Genomic DNA, 18,348 nt, shown 5'->3' on the forward strand with positions numbered 1-18,348 from the left:
CAGGCTCTTGTTTCCAGTGGCATAATAGATGAAGCTCTAAGCTGTATTCCATTTGTGGAACAGCTGTCCCGCTTACTTCCATTTTGTGGCTTATCCTACCTTGGACTTATAACTGGAGGTGATGTTGATGCATCTAATGGCGTCATTCTTGGAGGTAACTTAGAAATTTTGTTGGTGGACTCTTGTCCTTGTTCTACTCCATTGCTAAGTTGAAAAATTTTCTAATTCATTTTTCAACAAAGTGTTGTAGAGGGCAGTGATGATTTCGAGAATTGTTTTTCTTTGGTCAAACATGGAGCATCTCTAGCAGGTTTTTACTGATACATCATATCTATGGAGTACCTTTGCTGTTGTGTATTTCTCCCCTTACTCTGAATGCTTATGTTGTTCTCTTCCTGTATTTCTTTACCCATTCATGTTCTTCCATTTTCCTTCCAGTGATTTGGGGCCATATCTCTGATGAAGTTGTGAAGGCTGCTGAGGAGGATTTGACTCTTCTAAGGGATAAACTCCTAAATAGTCAGACTAAGAAGTGGCAAGCAATAGGAATGCTACAAAATATACTTTCTTCAAGTGATCAACCATGGTTATTGAAAAGACATGCAATCGAGTTCTTGTTATGTATTACAGAAAAAAACAGCACTGAAAACAGAAATGGAGATATAGATTGCCTGTTTTATATACCTGGTCTTTTTGCTACACTAAAGGTACTATTATTCCATTTCTTGTGTCTTTGCACTGTTGTGATGTTTTTGCTCTCTAACAATAGAATGAAACATGCCAGGCAATTGAAAAGATTGTCATCTATGCATCAGATGCAGAAGTAAGGAAGAAGGCCTTCACTGCATTGAAAAGGGTAAGGGATGGTATCTTTAGTATGTGTTCGAAATTTTTAGTTGTCCATTGATCATCTTACAAATTGCAATGCTGATTTTGTCTAGTTTATTGTGCTGTGGTTGTGAACATATTTGCAATTTCAAGATTTCAACTTGTTGATAAAGAGTTCCTAGGATATTGACTTGCCTAGCCAGGACAACTACTTTTTGCTTTAGGGTATAAGCAATCAATGCCCATCAAGCAGTCACCAATCATAACCTTAAGCATCAAATGTACATATATAAAATTTAAATGCCAAGTATAATGTAATTAATATCACATGCTTTACTAAAATCAAATACAATTTATTTGTTCAATGGTTCATATTTTTCTGGGAGTCGATAATGTATTATGTATTCATTGATTTGAAACTATAATGCCAGTGGAGGAGACCACTCCTATATGTGAGAGGCTGTACAAAAAACACCAAAATAAATACAAAATCAGTTGCACCTTAACATGTTACTGGGGGTCAGAAAAGTGAGATGCTTGGATATTATGAAATTCTTTTTTCTCTGAGGGCCATGAAAAAGTCTTTGGCTCTTTGCGATAGCTTTACAGGTTTTATCATCTTGAGACTTGGTATTCTAAAAAATTCTGAGGTTCCTCTCCATCGTGATGGTCCAAAAAATGGCTGCAGGGATTAAACACCAACCTACTCTGCCTTTTTTCTGAGCTGGTTGACATTAAGAAGGGCCTCCATTAGGAAACACCCAACTTATGTTAAGGGAATGAAGAAAATGACTCACAGTTTGGACATTAGTGTGCAGTGTATAAAAAGATGATTGGCTGATTCTAGGCACCCATTATTGCAAAGGACACAATTTGCATAGGGAGTTCCATTACCTCATCCAAGTAATTTGTCCTTAGTGAGGCACTTCCCAATCAAAAGGGCTACTTAGGATGGAACTCTAGTTGCTCAAATGGTCTTGAAAGGGAAAAGAAAGAGTGTGTTAGACTCAAATATGCAAGTATATTATGCAAAGGGTTTGACTGAGAAGAGATGCTTCCTTTTTTTTGGATAATTGAGTGAATTTTATTAATCACCATTTACCAAAGATAAGAAATACAAGCATCCCAAGGAGAAGCACAAGATGCAACCTCTCTAAAGTAGTCAATTACAACTTTTCAAAATCACTAGAACAAGTTATAAAGTAGCCCAAAAAAGAGCTTTCTTGGCTACCCCTTGTTTGGCCAAGGAATCAGCCACAATATTCACTGACCTGCTTACCCATTTAACATCAACTCTCATATTGCTAGTTAGCATCTTCACTTTTCTGAGGAGGTCTCTATAGCCTCAAATTGGCAGCATCCAGGTTTGATAGCCATTGTGCTACCACCTGAGAATCCCCTTCATTAGAAGATGTTCCACTCCAAAGTGGTTAGCAATCTAGATCCCTTGAACAGAAGTTAGTATCTCTGCCCCTGTAGAGTCTTCCACTCCCACCAGTCCTGAAAATAAGGAGATAATGTTGCTGTCCTTATTCCTTAGCACACTCCCTACACCCGAAGGCCCAGGATTACCTTGGCTGCTACCATCAAAGTGCAATTTAATGACACCTTCTGGAGGATGTTTCCACTCTACCACACTTCTATTCTTCCTAGTGGAGGTATTAGCCACTGCAAACCAATTTCTCCAAAGATCATCAAAGGAGAATTCAGCAAACAGGACCAAGGCCTTCAGCCAATGGATTGCTCTTATTTAGATATAGTCCTTCACTTCAGCCAAACTGCTTTCCTTCTCTAGGAAGATTCCAGCATTCCTTTCCACCCAAACAATCCATAAGATAGCTGCCCTGATACATTTCCACATAATTTTACCTCTTCTCGTGTGCCACCCAAGAGTAGATGGATTAGACAACATACTTACATCAGGCGGTGGGTTCCACCTCGATATGTTGCAAAGTAAAAGGCCAAATTTGTGCCTGTCACCTCATGTTTGTAGCCTCTGCTTGGGTTCTGGTGAGACAATCACATACCTATTAATTTCTTGTCTATCTGTGTGCTTTCTTTGGACATGGTTCTCTTCTATCTTTCGTTGCAGATGGACACCTCCCCTCAACGTGGTAAGCTTTTTTGACCCAAGCTTTTTTAGGCAACCGAAGAAGCGTGAAAGAATAATGTGGAGGGTCACAAAAGTAGTTGTCCTATGGTCAGTCAGTTTGGGAAGAAAGAAAGAATAGAATCTTCAAAGGAGTGGAGAAATACAAGGTGGAAATTGTAGAAAGATTAACCATTGTGACTATTCAATGGTTGAAAACTTTGGATTTATTTAAGGACTTCTTAGCTGAAGACATTTAAAGGTGTAGAGAAGATGGGCCGAATGGCCCATAGGGCTTGTTATTTATGTTTCTTTTCTGTAATGGGCCTTATTCTGGGTCCATACTGTCAATATTAAGTTCTGTGTAAATTCTTGCCCAACTAAGGGCCTCCTTGTAATTATTCAAATATTTCTAATAAAACAGTATTAGGGGGCTGAGAGAGGGTGAGTTTGAAATCCACTTCTCAGACCCTCATTGCCGAACCCTCAACTCTCTTCTCTTTAGTTTTCTTCATGGTATCAGAGCATACCTGAACTTCAGTATCCTAGGGCTGGAAGCTTGACTCGTGTTGCCTGATTCTTGGAGGTCATTGGAAGTGCCCAAGACTTGAATCTCTTGGAGAAGTGGTTCGGTGGCCAGGAAGAATCAGAGAAAAGAAAAGGGGAAGAGGAACAGTTCGGTTCTGTTTAAGCTCAAAACTGTAAGTTGTACTCAGATTTCTGGTTCGAAGCTGTAAGTTGTACCCAGATTTCTGGGTTCAGTTTTCTTTCAGTTGTTCTGTATTGCTTTCGACTGTGTTTGGACTGTTGAACTGTCCGAAAGCTTTGGTTGTTCTGTACTACCTTCGGCTGCCATTGAATCTGGTTTAACCCAGAAATTTCTGGGCTGTTTTTCACTCTTTATTGGACTGTCAAACAGCCGAAACATTCCTGTAACAAGGCTGTGGATTGTTGCTTATATCTGGCTGTTTTTGGGGGGCTGTACGAACTATTCTTGAGGCCTTTTTTTCTCCTCTTGACAGTGGGGTTGTCTCTATTGCCCACACTGTGTTTGTAAAACGGGTACTTCGGCTGAGTGCCAAGTGGTATTTACTTTGAAGTCCAGATTTGAAAAGGGTACTTCGGCTGAGTACCTAGAAGTTTCTGTTTTACTTCTTGAAGGCTGAACTCAATGTATTGCCTTCTTGTGGTCGGCTGAACTCTATTCTTGCTTGTCCTTATTCAATTTACTTGTAGAAGTCATCTAAAATCATATTTGGAGTGTTTACATGATGTACTCCTCAGAGTTTGAAAACAAAAGTGGTGCTGAATATGGACTGGTTCAGGGGATTCCAAGTGACTCCTTATTGACTGTGACCACAGTTAAACTAGATGGAACTAATTATCTGGCATGGTCACAATCAGTAAAGATTCATGTATGTAGTAGAGGAAAGTGGGGGTTCATTTCCAGGAGTAAGAAGGCTCCCCCAGAAGATGATCCATCCTACGAGAAGTGGATTTCGAACTCACCCTCTCTCAGCCCCCTAACACTGTTTTATTAGAAATATTTGAATAATTACAAGGAGGCCCTTAGTTGGGCAAGAATTTACACAGAACTTAATATTGACAGGATGAACCCAGAATAAGGCCCATTACAAAAAAGAAACATAAATAACAAGCCCTATGGGCCATTCGGCCCATCTTCTCTACAAAAGGAATTGGGGAGTGGTGGCAACTACAACCTCCATAAAACCTATTGTGCGGGAGTTGTGATCCCCACAAACACAACAAAGAATGAAATTGAACTTTGATGGGAGCTCTAGAGGTAACCTGGGCCCTTCAGGTATAGAGGGAGTTTTCAGAGATGAAAATGACAGAATTGTGGCTATGTTTTCGGGGCCAACAGGAGTGGGGGATTCATTGAGAGCGGAGGTGATGGCCTTGCTTCAAGGTGTAAGATATGCCGAACATCTGGGGTTGCACCAAGTTGAGATAGAGGAAGATTCTAAACAGTTAATTGATTGGTTGCAATCAGGTAAGTTGGGAGCCTGGATTTATAGACAGCCCTTAAGGGAAATCCTCAATATAACAAGGGAGGTTGGTGCTTACTCCAAATGGACAAGAAGATCAGCTAATGGCTTAGCTGATACGTTGGCTAAACAAGGGACTGTGAGGGAGGGTATGTTCTGGGCAGTTTTGCAAAAAAGATTACTGGGGACTCAATACCTTTTTAGGGGTTGACAGTTGTACACATGTACTTAATATTGTATTAATGAAGTTACCGTTTCCAATAAAAAAAAATAATAATAAAATAAACTAAAGCTCTAACTCTATAAAGCTGCAACAAAGAAGCAGGATATCAGTAGATGGTAACAGTCCTCATTTTGGGCCATACACGAAGCACCGGTTAAGGGAAAGACAAAGATAAGGTCTCTTCTTTAGCCTTCAGATGCTGATTTTCTGGTTCAGAAGGATTGCAAGAAGATTTTTATTTATTTTTTGATCAGAAATGATAACTTTCATTAGAGATAAATTAAACTGAAATACAGAAGTCAACCCTTATTAGAAAAGGTTGATCCAATAAACATCAAACATTACAGCACTGCCCAGTGAAGTCTCTCCCTTACAGTCCCTTGTTATGATTGCAAGAAGATTCACCATTATTGATAAAAAAAAAGAAGATTCACCATTTGTTCTTGTTAGCGTAGGGGTATTTCTGTCTTTATACCTTGATTGTTGTTGCTGATCTGTAATGTTGTGTTGAAACATGTGCTCTTAACTTAAGTAAGGGCACATAGGTCTTTTCAGTTATGTTTTAATAATAATATAAATACTTACTGGCCGACTGGGAGAAGTCAAGTTGACTCTTTCAGTTCGAACCTGAATTCTCTCTTCTCTCTTTCTCTCTTTCTCTATCACTCTTTCTTCTTCTACATAACTGAACTCAGTCAGGCCGAACTCTAAGGCAGACCTAAATTATAACATGGTATCAGAGCAGGTTAAATCTGCCTAGATTTCTACTTGCCTAGGGTTCATTCTCTGTGCACCCTATCTAGGGTTTTCCTCTTTTTTTTTTTTTTTTTTTTTCTGTGTTCGATTGGAGATAAGGGAAAGGGCTGAAAAGGAGTGATCGCCCTCTTCCCTTGGGGGTCTCTATGCCTTCAATCAGGTCGTATGTGGTCGGTTGCTGTGATTTCTGAGATTGCCCTCTCCTAGTAGAGGAAGATTAGAGGGCCGAACTGTGTGTGGCTGTTGTGTGTGAAGCGGCTGTTGTGTGTGGACTGCTCTCCTGCTCGCATGGGTGTTACTTCAGCGATAAGGTAAGAGATTTCAGTTCTTGATATCAGTTATGGATTAAATAGGAGGTGTGTTTCAGATCATTTGCTAGTGTTTCGGCCAGTAAGAGCTAGGGTTTATGCTGGTTTCTTTGTACATGTTGAAGGAAGAGATATGATCATATAGTGGTGGATTTCAGGTAGTTGTAGGAGCAGGGTTTGTGGTGTAAAGAGCACACATTCCAGCAACAATTAGTGCTGCAATCAGTGTGACAGGTGTGACCTAGTGGTGTGTAGTGTGCAGGTCTCAGTGATAATAGAATTCAGCAAGTGTGCAGAATTGGTGATAACATAATGGGAGACAGTAATGATTATAAACCTAGTGTGATGGTGCCTACAGACTACCTGAATGTTCAAATGACCTCCATTAAGTTAAATGGAGAGAATTATGTGCCTTGGGCTAAATCCGTTGAAGTCTTTCTAAAGGCAAAGAAGAAGGTAAAACATATCAGAGAGGAGAAACCCTCCTCTGACTCTCACGAGTATGAAGATTGGGAGCAAGAGGACGCTCAAATCATCACATGGTTGTGGAATAGTATGGAACCTAGGATTAGTGTGAACTTCATGTTCCTTGATACTGCCAAAGACGTGTGGGACCATGCGAAAAAATTGTATTCGGGGCAGGACAATACAACCAGAGTTTATCAGCTTTATCAAGAGTACTTTAATCTGCAACAGGGCAATCTGAGTCGTGAGGAGTACTATGCCAACATGAGGAACATACGTAATGAGTTGAATGTCTATCATCCTCTCACTTCTGATGTCAAGATTCAACAACAACAGAGAGAGCAGCTTGATGTGACTAGATTTTTGGTGGGACTAAAGTCTGAATATGAACCAGTACGGGCTCAGATATTAGGGGGATCAACTTTCCGTCCCTAGAAGAGGTATTTGCTCGACTTCAGAGGATTTCTATTGGATCTACTGAGAACTCTAATATCTCATATAGATCTGCCTTTGCTGCATCAAGAGGCTGTGGTGGTAGAGGTGGAGCTCGGGGAGCTCAGTCTGGCCATGGTGTTGGTAGTGGTTCTGCATATGGCTGAAGTGGCAATGGTGGGTCTACTTATAATCGTGGTGGTGGTCGTACTGGGAGCAGAGATTCAGGGGGAGAGGACGTAGCTCAGGCCCGAGCTAGTGCACTCATTGTGGTATCGATGGACATACCATCAACTATTGTTATGATTTACATGGTCCTCCCTCAACCTGGGCCAATCATGCCGCCACCGGTGACTCAAGTTCCAGCTTTAAACAGGAGAATCATTCATCTGACCAGTTGCCTCCTACATCCACAGATGGTCCCATGAAGGAGATGGTGAGTGTTCCCCGTGATGAATATGAGAGGTTTATCCAATCACAGCAGAACACAACGACTTTTGCTCACTCAGGTATGGCTTGTCTGGCATCTACACCCAATCCCTGGATCATTGACTCTGGAGCCTCCGATCACATGACTGGAACTCCAGGTGTGTTTTCCTCCTTATCTCATTGCTCAACATCACAATCTGTCACCCTTGTTAATGGTTCCACATCCTCAATTTGTGGTGTTGGTAATGTTGACCTAGATCCTGTATCCCTCTCATCAGTTCTGTATGTTCCTAAATTGCCTTTTAACCTTATGTCTGTTAGTAAGCTGACCGAATCACTTAACTGCTCCATTACCTTTTATCCTTCTATGTGTGTCTTTCAGGATCTCAAGACGGGGATGAAGATTGGTGGAGGGCATGAAGTAGGTGGACTGTATTATCTTGATGGTGGTGGTGGTAGAACTTCAACAGCTCTCCAGTCATCTCTTTCTCCTCTCCAGTGGCACTGCCGATTTGGTCATCTGTCGCTCAAAGTCTTGAAGTCCTTGGTTCCGTCCTTGAGTTAGCTTTCTGTCTTGGATTGTGAGTCGTGTCAGTTTGGGAAACACCATCGTGTTCCCTTTAGTTCTAGGGTTGATAACCGTGTGTCGAGTTCTTTTTCTTTAGTTCATTCAGATGTTTGGGGTCCTTATAAAGTAATGTCATATAATGGATACAGATATTTTGTCATTTTTGTGGATGATTTTTTCAAGGATGACGTGACTCTATTTAATGAAAGAAAGAAGTGAATTGTTTACCATTTTCCAAAAATTTTATGCTGAAATTTGTAACCAATTTGGTGCCCACATCAAAGTTTTTCGTTCTGATAATGGCCGCGAATATTTATCCTCATCATTTCAGGAATACTTGGATCAACACGACATTATACATCAGACCTCGTGTACTTACACCCCACAACAAAACGGGGTGGCTGAGAGAAAGAATCACCATCTCCTTGAAACAGCAAGATCCCTAATGCATCACATGCATTTTCCCAAACCTTTTTGGAGTGATGCAGTGCTTACCTCTTGTTTTCTGATTAATCGGATGCCCACGTTCATCCTTGATGGTCAGTCTCCGTTTCAGGTCTTGTTTCCCTCTTTGTCTCCGTTCCCTCTTACGCCGAGAGTTTTTGGCTGGGTCCTGGGAATGATAAGTTTGATGCCCGTTCTCTCAAGTGCATTTTCCTTGGCTATTCTCGGACCCAGAAAGGGTATAGGTGTTACCATCCTGGTTCTCGACGGTCCTTTGTGTGTGCTGATATCAGTTTCTTTGAGTCTATTCCATTCTTTTTGGGGTCTGGTGATGCTTCTTCCTCCTCATCACCTCCTCCCCGTCCACTTCCCGTTGTCGATCCTCAGTTTGTTCCAGTTGTGACCAAATCTTTGCCTCCGGTGCCACCACCTGTTGAACGCCCACCTATCCGTCATGTGTATACACATCGCCCACGTGCACCGGCTACTACTCCTCTAGCTACATCTCCGTCGACGGATCCGACACCAGAACCCCACTTGGCATCTGAGATTGATCTACCCATTGCTTTGCGGAAAGGTAAACGTACTTGCACCCTTCATCCCATTTCTAATTATGTTTCTCTTACTCACCTTTCCGCTTCCCATCGCCAGTTTGTTACCTTGTTATCATCAGTTATTGTTCCTAAAGATGTCCAGGAAGCCCTTGCCTCTCCAGGGTGGTGCCGTGCCATGGAAGAAGAACTCTCAGCCCTTCATCATAATCATACTTGGGACCTTGCTGCTCTTCCTCCTGGGAAGCAAGTTGTTGGTTGTAAGTGGGTTTATACGGTTAAGTATCTGCCTGATGGTAGTGTTGAACGACTGAAAGTGCGATTAGTTGCAAAAGGGTACTCCCAAACCTATGGCATTGACTACACAGAGACCTTCTCACTAGTTGCTAAGATAGGGTCAGTTCGTGTTGTGATCTCTCTTGCAACCATGTATGAGTGGCCACTATATCAGCTTGATATCAAGAATGCCTTTTTGCATGGTGACTTACTCGAGGAGGTCTACATGGAGCAACCTCCAGGGTTTGTTGCTCAGGGGGAGGATGGTAAGGTGTGCAGACTAAGGAAGGCTATATATGGGCTTAAATAGTCTCCTCGAGCATGGTTTGGTAGGTTCAGTGAGGTGGTAAAGAAGTTTGGCATGAAACAGTGCAAGGTTGACCATTTTGTATTTAGTCATGACTCTCCGGGAGGAAAAATACTGTTGGTGGTGTATGTAGATGATATTGTTATTATTGGGAATGATAACATTGGTATTGATAGGCTGAAGACTTATCTGCAGGATCACTTTCAGACAAAGGATCTGGGTAAACTGAAATACTTATTGGGGATAGAGGTAGCTAGATCCAAGTATGGGATTAACCTGTGCCAGAGGAAGTATGTGCTTGATTTGCTGGAAGAAACAGGCTTATTGGGTGCCAAACCAGCTGAAACACCCATGGACACAAATACCAAGCTAAGCAGTGATATGGGTGAAGTGTTTGAAGACCCTGGCAGTTCCGACGACTTGAGGGCAAACTGAACTACCTAACCATTACCAGACCAGACATCTCATTTGCAGTTAGTGTAGTAAGCCAGTTCATGTAAAAACCTCTGACTCCTCATTGGAATGCGGTTATGAGAATTGTGAAGTATCTAAAAGGGGCCCTAGGTCGCGGTCTGATATACAATAGTGGGGGAAAACTTGAAATAGAAGGGTATTCTGATGCTGATTGGGCCGGTTCTATGTTTGATAGGCGGTCTACTACAGGCTATTGCACGTTTCTGGGAGGTAACCTGGTGACATGGAAATAGGGTACAACATTAACACTCCAATGAAACTCTATTGTGATAATCAGCCTGCAGTTCATATCTCCTCTAATCCAGTGTTTCATGAAAGAACCAAGCACATTGAGGTTGACTGTCACTTTGTGAGGGAGAAGGTGCTGAATGGAGAGCTAGACACTACACATGTTAATACAGGAAATCAGTGGGCTGACTTATTTACAAAAGGCTTGAGTCAGGGAAGAGTGGACTACATATGTAACAAACTGGGAGTATATGATATATACTCACCAGCTTGAGGGGGAGTGTTAGCGTAGGGGTATTTCTGTCTTTATACCTTGATTGATGTTGCTGATCTGTAATGTTGTGTTGAAACATGTGCTCTTAACTTAAGTAAGGGCACATAGGTCTTTTTAGTTATGTTTTAATAATAATATAAATACTTACTGGCCGACTGGAAGAAGTCAAGTTGACTCTTTCAGTTCGAACCAGAATTCTCTCTTCTCTCTTTCTCTCTTTCTCTCTTTCTCTCTTTCTCTATCACTCTTTCTTCTTCTACATAACTGAACTCAGTCAGGCCGAACTCTAAGGCAGACCTGAATTATAACAGTTCTCATGATTGACTTGGGGACAGTAGAGACAAAAATATGAAGATTGGTATATCATTATTCTTTTTTCCCCCTGAAAGAATTCTCTATTTACTTGCTTTTGTTATCTATTATGTACTTAATTGCTTATTTGCTTACTGCTTAGTTGTTAGATACCTATGCAATTGTAAGTTATAGAAATTTATTTTAGTTGTAGTTGCAAGTGGTGCCTAATCATCATGAGAGTAAAGGCTCACCTTGAAAGTCCAAACCACACAAAATGGATATACTTATTTTGAGATTGTACCCATGTTGACATATCCATCATCAAATTCAGGAGACTTGCACAATGGATGTGCTGGAAATGCTAGAATATTTAAAGAGAGAATGCTGTCTAAGGAAGTTTTAATAGAGGAGCCACTCTATGGAGTATTTGGGAGGAAAGAAATGACAGAATTTTAAAGAGAGAATGCTGTCTAAGGAAGTGTTGATAGAGATATTTCTTTGAAGGTGGCTCATTGGATGCTTTTGCTGATTTTACGACCCTTAATTTCATTAGGAATTCACGAAGTATTGTAAACTCATTTACTAGAAGATATGTGATTTTGAATTGGATGCCACCTGATAGGGGGTATGATAAAAGTTAAATTTTGATGGTTGCAATACTTTATAATCCAGGTGAGTCTGGGATTGGGCCACCGGGGGGCAGGTATCAAAGATGGTGAAGAACACCTTTTGGCCTTCTATTCTGGTTCTATAGGTTATAGAGACACAACTAGGGCGAAAGTCATGGCAGTGCAACATGGATTAAGGATGGAAAAGAGACACAACATTGAGAATCTTGTCGTGGAAGGTGATTTACATGTGGTGGTGGAATGGCTGTTTAAGTGATAGGATGAGTTTTTGGCATTACAGACATGAAATCAGGGGCACTAAAGGAATGAGAAGGCTATGGGGGGGGGGCATATGGGTGGATTCCATGTTCAGCCAACAGTGTGGCAGATTCATAGCTAGATAGGGTGTATAAAGGAACCAGATGTATTGGGGACTGATTTCTCAATGGTGAAAGTTGTAACGCCAAAAATGAAAGAACAATAAGAAAGGGGTGGGGAGCTTTTGCTTGGCCACACAAAGGGGTGGCAAACTTACTAATGCATATACGTAACTCTTGTATCTTAAATTAATAAACAATTACTGCTGCTGATATGGTTGCCTTTCTCTATTCAACTTCTTGATCAAAAGTTTATTGCTATGTGAAATGAAGATATGCTGTGCAAGGACAACAAAACAAAAGCTCATAAATTCACTTACACCGGCATCTTTTAAACCTTGATCAAAGAAACAGCATCCTTTAAACCCCAAGATACAAGAAAAATACAAGCTAATCTTGTAGGGTGAAGCCCACAATTCATTGCTAACTCCACTCCCTACCAAGTGGATTGAGGTCTTCTCTTGGTCTCCTAGTGATTTGACATACCAATCCAAATAAGATCACATGCAGATTTAACCTCGTCCAATCAGATTAAAATCTGAGCCCGATGAAATATTATTATTTTATATATATAACGTTAACTTTTTTTTTTAATTATAAGCACAGAAAGTTAGACTCGGGTGGGAGTAATAAGAAATGATCTAAGTGTCCATAATTTAATGGTGGTGCCAAACAGAATGGAATGACTAAACAGGGTTCAGGCAGCCAACCCCATATAGTTAGGACAAGGCTTAGATGATGGTGATTAAATTCAATGTGATTAAAATCCGAGTTCAACTTATCAGATATCAATTCACATTTTGATCCAACATTTGGCAATTAGATCAAATTTGAATGTAGCAGGATCCGATCCGAATCCAACCTGATTACAACTCTAATTCTAGTCTCCTTGATACAACACAACCAAGGATACTCACCTCCTTTCTTCATCCACCAAATGACCATGTATGAATCCCCCTCTACCTCCACCTTAAAGCAGGATCCAATCTTGAATCCAACTTGATTGCAGCCTAATTCTAGCCTCTTTGATACAACACAGCACAAGGATACTTAACTCTTTTTTGGAGATAAATAAAGAAAAAAACTTTATTGCTAACAAGGAAAAAGATACAAATTCATCGTCTATGGTGACAAGGAGTCAACAACAAAACCGAACAAACCAAGAAAATATGAAAAACAAAGACACTAATCCAAAATACAAAGAAAACAGAATCAATCATTCAAAGTGCACCACAAATCTGCTCCAAAATCATCTTTCCTGTGGCCTTCAAATTTTGAAGATCTTTTTTTTTTTTTTTTTTTTTAAAGGTAAGGTAGTTTTTATTAAAAACGAAAAGGGAAGAAAGTATACAAGAGGTATACAAAAGGAAAACAAGCCTAGTAGACCCCAAAAAAGACCGACTTCCAACCTGAACACACTCACTCAAGGGCTAGAAACAACAAAACAAAACAACACATGAGATAACATCCAACATCAGAGCCTCAGTCTAACCTAAACCCAATGGCCAAAAACACACCCCAAAAACAAGAGAAGGCAGGTAGACGGCTAGTTTAGCGGGTCGAGTTGCTTCTATCTTTGCCTCTTCTCCCCCTCCCCCTCAGGAAGGAGGATTAGCAACCAACAAATCATACCAATCAATCAATAACTTGGATTTTCTGCTCCCTAACGGAAGCATCAAATGTGCGGAAGAGAAATCTGACCACGAGCTCTCTGTCTCCACATCTGCATCCGAGACAGAACAAATGTCATTCTAAGAGGTATGAGCCTTCACCTTGTTGGCGAAATTAGCTCTAAACCAGTCCCTTATTTGAGGTTCTTGCTCCATTGGGTAGGACACCACAAGAAGCTTTCTGAAACCCATTTTTTTCTCCACCTGATCTGCACCAACCACCTGTTCAGAGAAACCTTCCTCCTCTTGTAGGTCAGAGAGGGACTCACTCACCAAGTCCCCATCAAAATTGGGCTCACCTTGTGCTAGACGAGATGTCAAACCTGACTACATTTCAGTCAAACTAAATGTTTTCAAAACTGGACCAGACCGGATGGTTGGACCAGAAAAACCGGGAATGACCGGTTCCATTTAACCCCAAAACCACTTTTTGGGCAAAAGTTGTTGATTTGCTCAGCGATCCGCTGACCCAGGTGGTTGGACCGTCGAACCTTTTGACCGGGAATGGTTTTTGGCCGTTTTTTGTTTTTTTTTTAATTTTTAATTTTTTCTATTAGAGCAGGCGGTTCGTTTCTATTGGACTGTCGGACCGTTCGACCCAGGAAATGGATCCCAGAACGGTTCCTTGTCCAGTCCGATTTTAAAAACCATGGTCAAACTTTCATTCCTGGATGAAGGATTTTGGCATAGATGGTTGATGGTTCCCTTCATCATCACGTGAAGGGTCCTTAATTCTCTCAAATCTCTACCAAATGGATTTCAAAGGGATGAGATCTTTAGAGGATCTTGCCGAATGGGCTTCAAAGCATAACAAGGTGAGCCCAATCAATGAACTTGGCCACTAGGTGGGCGAATAAAAAAAATAAGGTTGACCCATAAAGGTCGACCCAACCCCCACGTCGAAAATGAACTAAACATTCTCCGCCCGCCTAACATACTTGGAAACAGATTGAAATTTGAAAATCCCGCCCACTGTTGAGAAGAGAAGCTTGAAGTTTTTGTTTTCTTTGGCGGCCGGTCCTTTGATGGCATCAGGTCTAGCGAAGCTCTGACTAGTGGCTATGCCAAGTCAGATTTCCCACCTGCCAAAGAAGATTGACTCTGGGGACAAGCCCTCGCTTGAATGTCCTCCAACGTTGGGAGCCTATGCAACTCCCTTTCCCCAGTCTCTCTGCTTACCTTGTGAAGTAGAACCTACCGCTTCTTCCCTCTTCGTCTTCTTCTTTTACGGCGCTTCCATTTGACATAAACCATAGATGCCCCACGATCGAATGGAAAGCCTCCACTATTCCCCAGATCTAATCCTAGCGTCGAAACAAGGTGCACTTGTTCCAATCTCGTGTACAGAGATAGAGTAGATGATTGTAGGTTGAAATCCCATTTGCTACAACTCTTAGTTCAGAAGACAACTGGGGACTCAATATCTTCTACTACAATCCACAAAAGATACTTGACGCCTCTTACTTCAAGTTCTAAAATTTTGGGGATGTCGCGAATCGCTCTGCTCCACATAAGAAGATTGAGGGCTTCGAGATTTTTCCAAGCGAGATTGTTTGGGTCCACGGTGAAGAAATCACCAATTGCGTCCCCAATCTCCTTGAAGAATGTTGGGCACTAGATTGAGAGAGGAACACCGAACACTCTAATCCACCAATTTCCGGAACCACGACTCTATCTTTCCGAGCAGCCTACTTGGGTCCAATGCGACAAAGAGAAATGCAACCCATTGAGAAAGAGATTTTGGGAGTGAAAAGCTCTACGTGCTTCACCTCTACTCCTTATCAAATCATAAAAACAAACCTGTTGCTAGTTTTGGTTTGTTTTCAGATTTGGTTATCTCTTGGGATTTTGGATTCAGAAGAGGGTTGAGGGAAAATGAATGTGAGCATCTAGTGCTTTTGATCTCAACACTTGAAAGGGTCTACTTGGACCAATCTATAGCTGATAGTAGAGTTTGGTCCCCAACTCCTGATGGGTTATTTTCCTGTGCATCTTTCTTTGGTTTGCTCACTCACATTGATCCTATGAGGGTGAACTTCCTAGTGAGAGAAATCTGGTGTAAACCGATCCCTCCAAAAGTACAAGCTTTCTGTTGGGAAGTGTTCCTAGGGAAGGTAAACACTTGTGATGTGCTACAGAAAAGGAGGCCAAACAATTGCCTCTCTCCTCATGTGTGTGTCCTTTGTATGGATTGTGGTGAAACCCTAACCCACTTACTTTTATCCTGTTCTTTTGTTTCTGGTATTTGAAATGTTGTTTGTTCTCTCTTTGGATGCATATGGGTTCCCCCACAGGATGTGGCAAGTCTTTTCAGCCCCTCCTTCCCGAGACAACAGAAGAAAAGAGGAAAGTGCTTATGGAAGGCAGCAAGAGCAGCTATAGTATGGACTATATGGGAGGAAAGAAACCTAAGAATTTTTTCTGGAAAAAGAAAATCAAAGGAGGAAGTTATTGAAGCCATAAAAATCATTACTGTACATTGGGTGAAGCCCATGGAGTTATTCAAAAATTACTCCACGAGTGAGATTCTAAGAAGGTGGGCTGAAGTAGCACAAACAGATGCACCCAAAGTAATTGTGTGTGGAATGGAAGCCACCGGCACTGAACAAACTAAAACCAAACTTTGATGGGAGTTCTTTTGGCAACCCAGGAAGGGTAGGCAGGGGGGGGGTTTAGAAAGCATCTGGGTGTGATGGTGGCACTCTTCTCAGGACCAATAGGTATTGGTGACTCAATACAGGCTGAATCTCTAGCCCTACTTCAAGGTCTAAAGATGGCTGAGCAGATGGGTACAACAGACTTAGAAATAGAACGAGACTCACTATTGGTCATTTCTTGGGCTAAAAATATCACATCAGTACCTTGGAAGCTCAAATTTATCTTAAGAGAAATTGACATACTTGTAAGGAGGATCAACTCTCAGTTTGGTTGGGTCAAACGGAATGCAAATGGGATGGTGGTTGTAGAGTAGATTAATGCTTCTCTGCAAAGTTTAACTATTGTAACTGATTTTCTCTGTTTTAATTAAAAATTTCTTGCTGATCAAAAAAGAAAAAAAATGCTCTGCGTGCTTCTTCCTCTAAAGCAAAAATGATGAGCCACTTGCTCCCTTCAAGTCTTCGCGTAGACGGAGTTTGCAGGTTCCACTACTGGAGAGATGTCCAACGTTCTACCTCTTCATTTGAAGGGCAGCCTCTTGAGACATGCAGAATCGGACATCTGTGGAGGAAGGTTTCACGATACTGAACCCCATCTCAGCTACCACGACCTTGATAGAACTTCCAAGCACCCAAACTGATGCAAGACCTTCCTCCGAAGTCCCAAAATCTGCCATGAATAGATTCACTTTGTGTTGTAAGCATGAAACACCATCCCATCTTCACTTTGCACAGCCAATTATGAAGATTTAAAACCCAGCCAATTATCCTTGAGCTAATTATCACCCCTACTTCATTGCTTTTCATCTTCCCTTCATTTTTTTGTTTCTCTCCTTCCAAACCTTCCAACAGACATCAAAGGGAATGCAACTCCAAATGATTTTAAACTTAGAGCTTCATTGAACTCTTGGCCTGCAACTGAAGATCTCATTGTAATCAATCAGGGACCACCCAACCACCCTGAAGAGCTTGAAGAAGTAAGCCCAAATGCCTTTCACAAAGTAGCATTTCTGTTTGGAAACTGAAATCCTCTTTTTTTCAACTTATCTTGAGTGAGGATACTATCCATTGAGACCAACCAAGCAAATGCCTCTGCTCTTGGAGGAATTGGTTTCCCCCAAACACCTCTAATTGAATCAGCCTCCACTTGATTTCTAACCAGAGCATTGTAGAGAAACTTGATTGTGAATCTTCCTTCTTTACATTCCTTTCACCATTTAAATTTGAAGTCGAGGGGTCAATCAACACCTCTTGTAACTTTGCCAGCATCCCTACACACTCCACCTCCCAATCAAATAAAGGTCTTCCAAATGTAGGACACCATACAACTGAACCATTACTGATCTCATAGCGGTGGAAAATAGGCACCACTTTCTTGCTCAAATTGTAAAGCCTTGGGCAAAGATCACAAAGCTTTTCAACTCCTAACCATTAATCTTTCCAAAATCTTACACCAGACACATTCCCCACTCTCCAAGAAAAGAAAGGTTGCATCAATGAATTGAACTTCATTATCCTCTTCCACACACTTACCCCATAGGATACCCCATAGGATGATCTCACCTCCCTCGAATCGCACCCAAAGATCACCACCCCATAGGCCCATACTTACATGCTACAACCCTCCTCCAAAGGGTTTCCCTTTCCCTCCCAAACCTCCACATCCATATTCCCAACAAGACTTTATTGAAAGTTCCCACCCTTCTCACTCTCAAGCTCCCATCTTTTTTAGCTCTACATACCAAGTCCCACTTGACCAAATGGAAATTCTTCCTTTCCGCCTTTATGTTCCACCCAATGTTTTAAAACGCGGAGGCGTTGCACTACCTAGAGGCATGAGGCGTAGTTCAGAACACAAGTGGCGTAAGCCTCCCGAACACAAGGAGGCGTAAGCCTCCTTAAGAGGAGAGGGGTTAGGAGGAGGATAAAGAGGAAGGGGGGATCTCATTTTTTCTTTATTTTTAATAAAAATCTTTTATATTAAGAAGAACAAAGATGCATAACATTAGTTGAAGCCCCGACTCAAAAAAAAAAAAAAAACAAATTGGGCTGCATTGAGAAGGGGGCGGGTTCGCCCCCCA

General features: G+C 41.4%; 1 protein-coding gene across 1 annotated transcript in view; it reads left to right on the forward strand.

Annotated features, from left to right (window-relative positions):
* The window catches only part of ALF4 (aberrant root formation protein), a 68,201-nt gene that overhangs the window by 30,283 nt on the left and 19,570 nt on the right, over window positions 1-18,348 (forward strand). The window contains exons 7-10 of the mRNA XM_088960028.1: window positions 4-154; window positions 251-310; window positions 439-707; window positions 785-856. Of these exons, the coding sequence (XP_088816154.1) occupies window positions 4-154; window positions 251-310; window positions 439-707; window positions 785-856 (552 nt within the window). The remainder of the gene's footprint in view (window positions 1-3; window positions 155-250; window positions 311-438; window positions 708-784; window positions 857-18,348) is intronic.

The sequence above is a fragment of the Nelumbo lutea genome, chromosome 8, assembly GCF_056320005.1.
Source record: "Nelumbo lutea isolate HS-2025 chromosome 8, American lotus-T2T, whole genome shotgun sequence".
NCBI classification, from domain to species: Eukaryota; Viridiplantae; Streptophyta; class Magnoliopsida; order Proteales; family Nelumbonaceae; genus Nelumbo; species Nelumbo lutea.